This window comes from Neovison vison, chromosome 9 (genome assembly GCF_020171115.1).
Source record: "Neovison vison isolate M4711 chromosome 9, ASM_NN_V1, whole genome shotgun sequence".
In the NCBI taxonomy this organism is placed as follows: domain Eukaryota; kingdom Metazoa; phylum Chordata; class Mammalia; order Carnivora; family Mustelidae; genus Neogale; species Neogale vison.
In genome coordinates this window covers 94,616,224-94,628,412 of record NC_058099.1, presented here as the reverse complement: position 1 = coordinate 94,628,412, position 12,189 = coordinate 94,616,224, and the positions used below count along the sequence as shown (strand labels likewise).

Genomic DNA, 12,189 nt, shown 5'->3' with positions numbered 1-12,189 from the left:
GCCCCGACCTTGTCTCCTCTGCTGATTCTTCCTCATGACCCAAGTCTTCAGTGTTGGATTGATTCCAAGTTGGCTCTTACGGTCTTCCCCTTTTTGTCCCTACTCGCCTCCTGACTGGTCTCATTGCACCTCCTGAGCTGTAAATATTGTCTTTACGCCAGCAACTCCTGTAGGGAGAACTCCAGCCTAGAACTCTCCCTGGAACCATAGACTTCAGGTGTCCAGCGGGCTGTTGACAGCTCTACTTGGATGTTGTCTCTTGGGCATCTTAAATTCAGCGTGTCCAAAATCAAGCTGCTAACCTTTGTCACCAGCCCCTGCTCACCGCTGCAAAACACCAACACAAGCAAAACCAAAAAACCCTGCTTCTACTACAGTCCCACAAGCCTTTCAACTTATTTCCTCTTTTTAAACAGCAGCCAGAATGATCTTGATAACGTAGATTTCAGATCACAGTCTTCCTCTGCTCAAAACCTCCAGTGGCTTCCCACCTTCTATGTCATGAAAGTCAAAGCTCTCACCAGGGGTGGTAAGACCCTCCAGGATGTGGTTCCGCCCTGCTACCCCTGTGGTGTCATCTCTTCCCACTCCTTTCTCATCCTTCCTGTCCTCACTAGGTGGTTTTCTCCATCCCCCTTGAGCCTCCTGGGCTGGCTGCCACCTCACAGCCACTCCCTCTACCAGACAGGCCAGTTGGCCCCATGGCTCCCTCTCACCTTCCTCAGGTCGTAGCTCATGTGCCACCTTCCCAGGAGACCTGCTGTCAGTTACAAAATGTCATCTCTTTGCTCCTGGAAGTCTGTATCCTTCCTGCTTCTCACTTCATTTTCTCGTACTCCACTTACCATCATGCGCTAGATCATATGTTTTTACTTATTTATTTAATTTATTGTCAGTCTCCCTCGTGAGACAGGTTCTGTAATAGCAGCTATTATGTTTTGCTCTGTGTCCGCGTCATCTAACCTAGCTAATAGGAGTTGTTCAATGGGCTTTGTTAACTGAAAGATAAATGCATTGACATAAGAATTCTTTACATATTAAGGATGTTAAGACTTTGGTGTATTTTCTTCAGAATTTTCAATTCGCCCTGTAGGCATCTTTGTGATAGTTTTTACCACAAAAAAATTAAAAATATTTCTGTGTTGCTGGATCAACAAAGATTTTCATAGGTTCTAAGATTAGCATTAACTTCTTCTTCTTTCATGTTTTCATTTTTTCCATTTAACACTTAAAAAATTTTACGTTTAACTCTAAAATTCGTTGTCATTTAAGTATGTGGTAAGCACAGAATTTTTTCCCTTCTCAGTAACCAGTTATGAGGCTTTCTCAGTAGACAAGAATACCACATTCTGATGTTAATACCAGTCACCTACAAAATTATTAATTTCCTTATTTTATTAATATTTCTTGCCCCTGATTAATTAAGATTCTGAAAAATTTCTCCAGAGAATAAGGCTCAGTCATGAAGAATCATCATTCCCTCCTATAAAACTTCCTTATGTGGCAAGTACTTCTGCCGTTACTGAAACTATTTGGCTCCAGGGTTTTAAGCCGACTCCTTTTAATACAACTTCAAATTGATTCTTGTATAAGAGAAACATATACATAGGATCGATTAAGAGGAACAAGCAAATATTCTCAAGAAGTTTGACATGGAGCTAGCTTGCCGTATCACCTTTTTTTTACTGCTCTGCGACACAAAATCGTAGGCAAAATAGGGAGTAGTTAAAAGCTGGATACCTCGGACTCCAGAGCCACACTGAACTGTGCTGAATCCTTGGTTCTGTCCGTTACTAACTGCAAAGCCTTAGCCCAGGTAATTCAGTCTCTCTGGGACATAATTTCCCTGTTCCTAAACTAAAAATCCTAATATTCCCTACCTGGGGATGGAGGCCTTCAGAGATGGGGCTTCTGCTTGTTCTTTGCTGCCATGATAGCCCTTTCTTCACAGGCCCAGGCGAGCGTTCTGCCAGAGGCTGAGTGTATCCCGGTTGTGTATTCAGGGACTCAGAAAATAACCTCAGGGTGGATCGGAACCCATCAGATACCTGTGTGATGGACTTGGCCTGAAAGTTTATTTACTAGCTGTCCTCCATGAGCCTTTATTAACCAGAGGTCTTCTGAATCTCCTTGCATCCATATCGGCTCAGCATTCCTAGCGACATATCTCAGATCCTCTGGAGAGAAATTGGAGAATGTGAACCACGTGTGCTTGTGGTGGTACTGCAGCGTGACTTCTCAGAAGCTGGGCCTCCACCTCATCGACCAGTGAGCTCTAGATCCATACACTGTGTCTGGAAATCAGACCTGAATGTTGGATGAAGGACCTAACTTTTCACGGTGACCCCTGACATCAGCTGCCTACCAGCCAGCGAATTTGTTGCTGTTGTGATATCATTTGAACACCATCCTCATTAACTATACATCTCTCTGATTTCTCGAGGGACACTAGGATCTATTTACCACCACTGCAGGTCAAGGTGCCCTCACCGTCACTCCAGCCTTGCTTCCCAACGCTGTAATTATGTCATTCTTGACTCTGACAGTTAATTATTGCTCTCCTGATTCTGGCATCTGAAATTCCATTCCAGCTGTGCTCATTGGGAACACAGTGTGATGGTGGCAGCAGTAGTGTCTTTGATCTACTGAGGACGGCCACCCTCAATTCCCAGAGATGGCACTGCTCTCCTACTGGTTCACCCCTTATCACCTTTAGGAACGGAGGGTTTCCTGGGCCTGTCCTGAGAACATAGTCAGGGGAGATGTTCTTATGTCTTAAATGGTAGAACCTTCTGACTCCTTCCTTACTACCATACTGCAGAAGTCCTGAAATCTCCACTTTATTGACTACAGGCCATCATGATGACCAAGCTACCAAGTGACATCTTAGTGGACTGTTAAATCTCGTATTTTGCTAGAACCCTGAATCCTGTGAGTGCCCATGCTGATAAATTGTGCCCTATCCTGACTTACATTCTATCCTTTTCAGTCTAACACCCATAACATGCCTTCCTGTGCATATTTCCCTGATTCTTAGCAGAAAATACTACCCACCTTGTGCAGTTTCTCAGGTATGGAAGTTGTCCTCACCCAGAATAGGCACTGTACTTCCTGCTCGGGCTGTGCTTGCGTTATCAGCCCGACAGCCATGGGGACCAGTAGCCTGAAAGCAGTGGGCAATAGCGAGGCTGATCTTGAGAAGAACAAAACCATCTTGAAAGACACCAGCTTCATGAGAGGTGGTTTTGTGCAGTCTTTGGGCAGCTCTTCTGCTCACACAATATGGAGAATTCTGCTTCTGTTGGCTAGAAGTCTTCAGAGGAGTTGGGAAGATGCCTTCAGGATTCTCCACCATATTCACTCAACTGTCTCGACCCCAGGTCTCTGGGCCCTGCTCTTCTGGTCAGGGCCCCAGCTGTCAAGGTTACACCTCTGCAGTTCTGCTATTGCTGTTTTACTCTTTTGAGCTTAGCTTGAGCTTCCCAAGAAACTAGGTGTAAAACACAGTTTATAAGCTGCCATTTCACTGAGGAATGTAATCCCAGCAAAACAAGAAGGAGGGGAAATAAGAGTGAGTCAGGGAAGGAGGGAGGTCTAAGGTGAAAGTGCATTACCAAGCTCACCACCACATGTTACCAAACACCAAGAAATTGTTTGACCCTCAGGACCGTCTCAAGAGGTTGAATGAACTACAAGATAGCGGGGATTGGGGAGGTTTACCCAATGGTCAGTTTTTCACCCCTCAGCACTAATGAGCCTGCACTTCGGGTTGTGCCTGTGTGGACCCCAACTGTGTCTCATGGTATCCATGCTCCCCACCACAAGTCAACAAGAATGCTCTGGGGCAGAAGTGGGAAGACACACGGCGCAGGCCTGAGGTGAGGCACTGTGGGCTTATGGCCATGAGGGGTCACATGAGCCCACACTTTGGCATAGCAGGTCAGAACATATGACTGTGGATTCCAGAGAGAAGTAAGACTGAGAGGATCTGAGGTGGCCCTTAAAACGTGATGTACCACTTCAGGGACCAAAAGATGCTTTATAAAGAATTGTGAGTGGGTGGTAGGCATCCATCATGCCTGACAACCTTCGTGCCAGTTGAGTGGTATGAGGGATGCCCCTGGTGGATGTCCTGGAGTCATTTGTTCTTCGTGGAAATCTGAAGTCCGCGCTTGCAAAGGATGAGGTAGATGAATGCGAGAATTCTGCCTTGGGCAATGCGAGCTCCCTCCCTGCACCTTTCCACTCTCGAGTCTACAGGGTGCCTTACTGACCATGCTGTGCTGAGAAACACATTATTTTTAAGGAAATCCTTCCAACTGAGTGGACAAATGGCTAAATCTACCATGAAGGTAATGGATGGCTTGTTCCCAGGCCAATTCCGCCCCCAAACTGAAATTTCTACTAAAGGTTCTTTTGGCATAGCTAGAGTTTCAGGCCTTCTGGTCTTTCCCAAAAATATATTTGGCCCTGATAGTCACTGGTACACAGAAACACCATGTGGACCAAATAGGAACATTTCAGTTTGCAACGTGATATGACCGAATTTCCGTGGGAACCCAAGTATGTGGCACAAGACTATCAGAGAGAAGGAACTTTTGAAAGAAAACTACCATGACCAGTGCAGTCACGTTTGGATTTTCCCGTGTCTTGTCCTTGTTTCATTTGTATCTTCATGGTGGCTTGCACTAGCATCTCATTTCAGCCACTAGTGTGTGTTCTTGATATTCTCTCTGCCTCTCATTTTGTATCTGCGGCTCTTGAACCCATCTAGCTTTTGTTCACAGAAGAAGCAATTTCTATATTCATCTTCTTTGTAACCTACATCAGACTCCTAGTTCTTCCATACCATTCTATCCCTGGGCTTGTACACATCCAGACCTTTATTTTTTTTTTTTCTTTAACCATGTGGTCCCTATTTCAGTGTTACAGATATAGTACAAGTGTCCCAGTTAGAAGGAGTTCAAGTGCAATGCCAAGGTTGCACACTGGGCTCAGGAAATTAACAGGGAGGTTTGAATGGAGAAGACGACTCCAGGATGCTCTTGGGTGAGTCTGATACTTACTCTTCCAGTGGGCAAAGGTGCCTTTGTGAAGGTGTCTGATCTTTAAAAGAGGTGAATTCCTCTCCATCCATTCACTGGAGTTCAAGCAGGCAAGTTACAGGCTTAGAAGAAACTAAAATCTGTGGTGGGAGAAGGATCATTTTAGAAGTTCTCCACTTTGCACTAAGGGAGAATCTACTTTTAAGTTCATGGAAAGGATTCAGGACGATAGCTAAAAACAGGAAGGGGAGCTGTGCGAGCCTTGGGAGTGTCTGTTGCAAACAGAGTGCCTATCCTTCATGCCAAGTCTCAACAAAAACTGTTTTTAACTGCATCTGTCCAGTGTTTACAAACTGGCTTTTGTTCAAAGAATAAGCTTCGGTTTCTATATTCATCTTTTTAGTAGCCTCTGTAGGACTCACAGCTCTTCCATAGTTTCTGCTCCTGAGCCCGTATGCTACACATCCGGACGTATGAATTCATAGCTCTAGAGCCAGTTCTTTGCAGCCGTTTGAGCAAAAATCTTAAAGTTGACTCTCACTGGGTCAGATGCCAAACCCTGAGTTCACTGCCATGGTCTTAAGATGCTCTCATTGACTTGGACTGAGTCACATGAGAATCTCTTGGGTAAGACTACCCAAGCTGCAAGGACTGAGAGGGGGGAGAGGTGCCCCCCACAAGAGAATCTGGTGCTGTTACCAGAAGAAGAGCAACAAACAACAGATATTTTCCTCATCGTCTTGCCACAGGTCCAGTTGTTACGCAACCAGTAATGTCTAGATTTACACGGGAATGACCAGGGATGCGCCACAAGTTCCTTTATAGAATCACAGGCTTTCCCTTACTTCTTTTTTTTTTTTTTTGAGATTTTATTTATTTATTTGACAGACAAGTACGCAGAGAGGAAGGCAGAGACAGAGAGAGGAGGGAGCAGTCTCCCCGCTGAGCAGAGAGCCTGATGCGGGGCTTGATCCCAGGATCCTGGGATCATGACCTGAGCTGAAGGCAGAGGCTTTAACCCACTGAGTCACCCAGGTGCCCCTTTTCCTTATTTCTTATGAAAGATGCACCATCTGAAGCTTTGTTTCTTTTAAGGACTGTGTGCTTCTTTCCCCCTTTTTTCATAGTAAAAAAAATTTTTTAATACAAGAAGTATAGAAATATATCACATATAAATATATGCCATATTACTTTGCTGGAGTTTAAACCCAAAAAACCAGAAACATAATGAGCTGAGCATCTTTATAGATACCTCTACACAGAGGTATGTCTGCATTCTGCTGATGGAGAAAATTGTTGCAACCAAGCCTCAAGTCCTGGTATTTATAAGGGATGTGTTAGAAATTAAAAAGATACCATTTGTTCCTAGACGTGCATCCTTCTCCTATGAGGCTCCCCACCAGGCCATTCCAGCTCCCTTTAGGCTGCATCCTCAGTACCACATGTGTCTTAAGTGACATTCCTGGATCCCTGTATCTGTTTTCTAGTTCTCATGGCTTCTGTGCCTCTCTCGGGTGGGCACACCCTGGCTTGTCAATTCTGTTAAAGTGTAGGACATTAAGACTCAAAAAACCTTGCTTGTCAAACAGTAGAATGGAGTTTTTCTTTCTCCTTATCTTCTCCCCCTCCCTGCCATTTCTTCCTTCCTTCCTTCCTTCCTTCCTTCTTGTTTTCCCTTTCTTTTCTATCTTTTTTTAAAAGCTTCTTAGTGGAGAGAAGTGGGGTTTTGGTTAGGATAGAAAGAAGGTGCAAAGATTTTTATTAAAGTAAGACTTGTGAGTTGTGCCATGAGACCACACATTCATATTAGCAAAGAAAGGGCTTGTGTTGCAGAAGCTCCCGTCGTGAAGGCTGAAGGCCAAGGCTAACATCTCTAAAAGAACAAGGGCTGTACCACCATTCTTCTAAGGCAGATCCAGGAGGCTGGTGGGGAGAGCTGTGTGAACGAGGAGGAAGGCCAGAAGGTCGGGATGAGCTAGAGAAGAGCCAAGGACAAAGGAGGCCACAGCAGGAGCTTCCGTGGGTGCTTCTCCAAGCGGGACTCTGTGTAGAACTTGGAGAAGTCAGTGTCCCAGTAAAGGGTTTGCCTCTTTCTCTGCACTCTGGGTGTGTTCAGGATAGCTAATAGTATAATTATTTCCTTCTGGGCTATATTTGCAGAACTTTCCAGATGTCACATAGATTATGGTAGAGAGGGAGGGAAAGGGGGGCACAGCTGGAAATGTGAAGTCAAGACCAAAAACCACACATAGTCTCCACCTTATGGACTCATTAAGAGGCCATAAGTTAACCTGGAAAATAAAACCCATGTAAGAAGAAAACAGTGGAAATCATCCACAGTTTCCAAGTCGACAGATTCGTTTCCTGCTTCACCACCCAGTGATGGTCGGTGGTGAGGAGACCCACAGGGATGCAGTCCCATCTGCTTTAATTATTTTGTGATGCATTTCAGAAGGAGATTTGAGATGTCTAAGAACTGGAAAGATGGTCCGGCCAGAAAGTTCTGAAAACCCAGGCAGGGGGCTCTTGGCCCACAGCTCTGCCTGCCCTGGGCACGGTGCCTGTGTGACTGATCACGGCTGCTGGGTTTTCACGGGCACCAGGCACACAAGAAAAAGGCACAGATTTGGTCCCTGCGGTTGTATCCAAGGCCTGGAGAGCAGTTTGCAGCCTTGGGCACTGCCAGGTGCCAGGCTGTCTCAGCCCTTGGGGACTATCTTTCGCTAGCTGGCGAGGACTATAGGACATGACAGTAGTGTTCAGCCTTGGGTGCACGTGAGAATCAGCAGGTCAGCTTTTGGCAACAAGCAGGAGGGTTACACATCTGTATCATACAAACCACAATTGGACAGATTCGTTTCCAAAGCTTCCCAGGGGATTCTGAAGGATGGACAGGGATGACTCTTTCCAGGCTTTCTGGGGAATTCTCTGGCTCTGCCTTTCTGGCGAATTCCCTCCCCTCCCCTTTCTATTTCCGTCAGCCACTCTTCCCTTCTCCCTCCTCCTCCCCTCTAATAAAAACTATTGTGATGATGAGTTATTTCTCCAAACACCTTGATTCTCCTTCTAAATACTGAAAACGTACTTTCAACTTGCAGGGATCTGTTTCCAAAAATTCTCTAGGCATATAGGAGCCTGGTTCTCAGTATGTGTATTCATAAAATGACGGCTTCACCTGTGGGCCAGGCTGGCTGGGCCCTTGGTGGGAGGAGATTAAGAAACAAGGAATGAGGGCGCCTGGGTGGCTTAAGTGTTAAGCACCTGCTGAGATGCAGCCTGAGATCCCGCTCTGCATCGGGCTCCCTGCTCATCCCGTCGTCTGCTTTTCTCCCTGCCACTCCCCGCCTACAACCATGCACACACACGTACATTCTCTCTCTCTCTCTCCCTCTCTCTCAAAGAAACAAAATCTTTAAAAAAAAAAAAAGTAATGGAACTAAAGAAACTTAGGGTCATGATTTTCCATTTCTCCATTATCCTTGTTGGCACCTCGACCCACTCATAGGCCTGTGAAGGACACCAAGTCCTCAGTTCATTCATAAAGAGAGGTCCATGACAGCTGGAGGGGTGACTTTTAGCCCTCACAACACACCAGCCTTGTACTAAATACGCACTGATGAATAAGAAGAGACTTTCACTTTTTGGAAAAGATGTTATGTATTTTGAGAGAGAGATGGAGTATGTAATAGTGGGGAGAGGCAGAGGCAGAAGGAGAGGGAGCAGCAGATGCTCCATGGAGCAGGGAGCCCGACTTGGAACTCGATCCCAGGACCCTAGGACATGACCTAGGCTGAGCAGAGCTTTGCCACCTGAGCCCCTGGGTGCCCCTAGAAAATATTTTCACTTTTAAGTGGGTTAAACTTAAATATTTTACTGTAGTACAAGTGAATGGAACTATTTGAGCTGAGTCTCAGAGATGGGGTAGGAATTAACAGGGCGAGAGGGAAAGGGTCCTTCTGGACGGAAGGGGGAGCAGGCAGAGGCTGGGCGGCGAGAGACGCATGCGCCCTGCGGGGTCTGCGGGTCGCCTAGTGGGCTTGCTTTTCGCTCTCAGGCTGAGAACTAGCCATCGACTGAACAGTATCAGGCGTCCCTGCCTCTTCTGATTTCGGATTTAGAACGTGGCTTTGGGTGGTCTTTCCATCCTAATCGAGCTGCACCACAAATTTAAATTTTGTATGTTTATTCTTTGTGGTGGTGGTGGTTTTCCTCTCTTCCCTGCCGGGTGGCAGGCTTGGAACTAGAAGAGGATGGGGAGGGAGGAAGTGAATCCCCACCTGATTCATAGGCTCGACAACACACATGTGCACACTCGCGCACACGCGCACACATAGGGACACACATAGGGGAAGCTGCTTTTCCGGCTCAGGATAAAGACTTTCTAGTGGTAAGTTCTCCAAGGCTCCCCTCTGGAACTGGGCCTGGGAATTTGAATTTTTTTTTAAGATTTTATTTATTTATTAGACAGAGATTACAAGTAGGCAGAGAGGCAGGCAAAGAGAGAGGGGGAAGCAGGCTCCCTGCTGAGCAGAGAGCCCGATGCGGGACTCAATCCCAGGAGCCTGGGATCACGGTCTGAGCTGAAGACAGAGGCTTTAACCCCCTGAGCCAGCCACACGCCCCAGGGAATTTGAATTTTTAAAAGTCCACCCCCTGCCCAGTCATCCCACAGCACAGTCACGATTGGGAACCACTGCCCTGGTGCCCAGTGCTGACCCGAGAAAGCGACATTCCGAGGCTAACAGCCGACTCAGGCGGTGCTAACAAAATGCCACATCCGGCTCACAGGTCCTTGTATTAACTCCCTTAACCCCTGTCTAGCCCTGCAGAGGGAGCGCCTGCTTATTCCCCTTTCGGACACCGGGAACCAGGCACAGGGTTCAGGTGCCTTGTGCGGGGCCCAGAGTCGACCACTGGCAGAGCCCGAGTAAAGCTTGTCTTAGTCCTTGCCTGAGCTCTCTGCTCTCGAGGGGAGCCACTAGCCGCGCAGACAGAGCACGTGCTGTGGTCCCCGCACGGTCTGGGCGGCCCGTTTGAGGACCTCTGAGGCAGCCTCCCCGCACGTCCCAGCTGTCAGGGCTGGGGGCTCTGGCCAGGGCCAAGGTGCATGTGATTCTCTGTGCTCCCTCTTTCAGGTACCAGCACTGCTTCTATGGGGTCAACCTGTCGAGCCTCCGGGCGGCTGCAGCGGACGAGTATTTCAGGCAGCCGATAGTAGTAAGTGGCTCTCCTGGTAGGCTCTACCCCACGTGTTTTTCCGGACCCGAGCGCTCACTCGCTCCCGCAGCTGGCGGGCGGCTGCTGCCAGGCTCTGCGAAGCCGTCACCGAGAAAAAGAAAGAGCTCCTCGGGACGCTGTTCTCAAGTCGTCCAGCTCTCATCTTCCAGTCAATTAAGAAAGTTCTCAGAGCATGATGCCGTCACAAGCAAGGAGCTTTTCTGACTGCCTCTCAATAAGTAACTTCTGATTCCCCCACCGCCCTGACTCCCCCCATGTCCACACCGAGCCCTCACACTCGTTCAGTAATTCATATCTTCCCATTGATTCTGGTGGCCTGAGGCCTCATAGAAGAGGCAGCTTTGTAAAATAAATAACTTAGAACAGGAGCATTGCTGTCAGATCGGGGTTTCCATCGTGGTCCCCTCTAACTGTGTGACCTTGGACAGTAAGAATTTGGCATTACCCAAAACTGGCTTAATTACTGGCCCTCAAACCTGCAGAGCCTGGAGCTAGCGACCCACTGCTGGAGTTCGGGCTGTGTCACCCGAATCTGATTTCTCTATCCTGAAAATTTATCTCCGTTGCCTCTAATTTATCTCCGTTCCCAGACAGGGTCTCCCCTCCTGGTAGCAAGATGGGTTCAGGAACTCCCGCCTCAGATTTGTACAACTCTTAAGTCCCACAGGAGAGCCAGCTTTTCTCTAATAACTCGGGCCAAAGCCCCGAATTAGTTTAGCTAGAGCCTGAGTGTCCTCCCTCGGGTTGGGTTCCTGCCTGTTAAACCGTCTTCAGGGGAACAGTCACGCACTGATTGATTGGCCAAGCTAGGGTCACCGGCCATGCTGGGAGCTGAAGGAGGGCTGAGGTTTTATGGACCTTCTTAGAATATGGTGAAGGGATAAAGTGTGAAAACACACCAAACACCTGCTTCAGAAGCATTGGAGGACTGGATGACACAACCTTAGCACTTAGGAAAAGCATGAAGTACGCCACGCTTGCCTAGTAAGCCCGGAATAAACGCTAGTCGTTATGGACCTTATTCTCATTAAGCTCATGCCTTCCAAATTCTAACTCTTGTTGACTTGAAATTTTGGGAGGAAAACCAGCCCACAGTTTTGCTGGGGTTCGTTTGTCCTGATAGAAAGATAACTTTTCTGCTTCTTCTCCCCCACCCCCCACCCTGCCAGGACACATTCGACATCAGGATTTTGATGGCTCGGACAGTCAAATACACAGTCAACTTCATGGACGCCGAAGAGGCAGATCTCCACAGGTTCGTAAATACCAGTGTGGCTCTTGGCTTTTACACTCTCCACCTCGCTCATCCCCAAACTTTAGTGCAGGGTTTTGCCGCTCACGCAGAGGAGAGAGCGGAGGTGGGAGTCTCGCCCAGAGCAGTGCGGCGGTACTGGTCATATTTTACTGCCAAACAAGGATGGTGAAGCTTCTTCCGCAGGTCTGGTTGAAGAGTTGTGTGTGTGTAACGTGCATAGTAATAGCTTGTGCTTATGCACTCAGTTGGCATTCTGAGCCCTTTACACATACCGACTCACTGAGTCCTCAAAGCAGTACTCTGCATACAGCACCGTGCCGACCTCCGTCTTAGGAGGACAGGTGCAAGGCAGAGTGGCACAGTAGGTTGTGCAGTGTCACAGAAAGACGGACCATGTGGGACTGTTCCAAAGGCTCCAGAGTCCGGGCTGCTAAAGTCCTCACCTGGGCCAGGAACATTCGAGAAGAATCTATAAATAAATCTTAGAGCTACAGCTTGCTGAGTGCTTGCCTACCTGAGTGCTGAGCTAGGTGTTTCGCAGGCACGAGCTCATTTTCAAAGACAGCACTCAGCTCCTTCCCTCCACCGGAAGAGACTCTGAAAGGAGAACCCATTCTGCGGATCCTGATAGGAGCCCGTTTTGCCTTTTTT

General features: G+C 47.6%; 1 protein-coding gene across 1 annotated transcript in view; it reads left to right on the top strand.

Annotated features, from left to right (window-relative positions):
- LOC122916788 (histone-arginine methyltransferase CARM1-like) overlaps window positions 1-12,189 on the top strand; it is a 93,527-nt gene that overhangs the window by 56,883 nt on the left and 24,455 nt on the right. Inside the window, exons 5-6 of the mRNA XM_044264172.1 lie at window positions 10,181-10,262; window positions 11,453-11,538. Of these exons, the coding sequence (XP_044120107.1) occupies window positions 10,181-10,262; window positions 11,453-11,538 (168 nt within the window). The remainder of the gene's footprint in view (window positions 1-10,180; window positions 10,263-11,452; window positions 11,539-12,189) is intronic.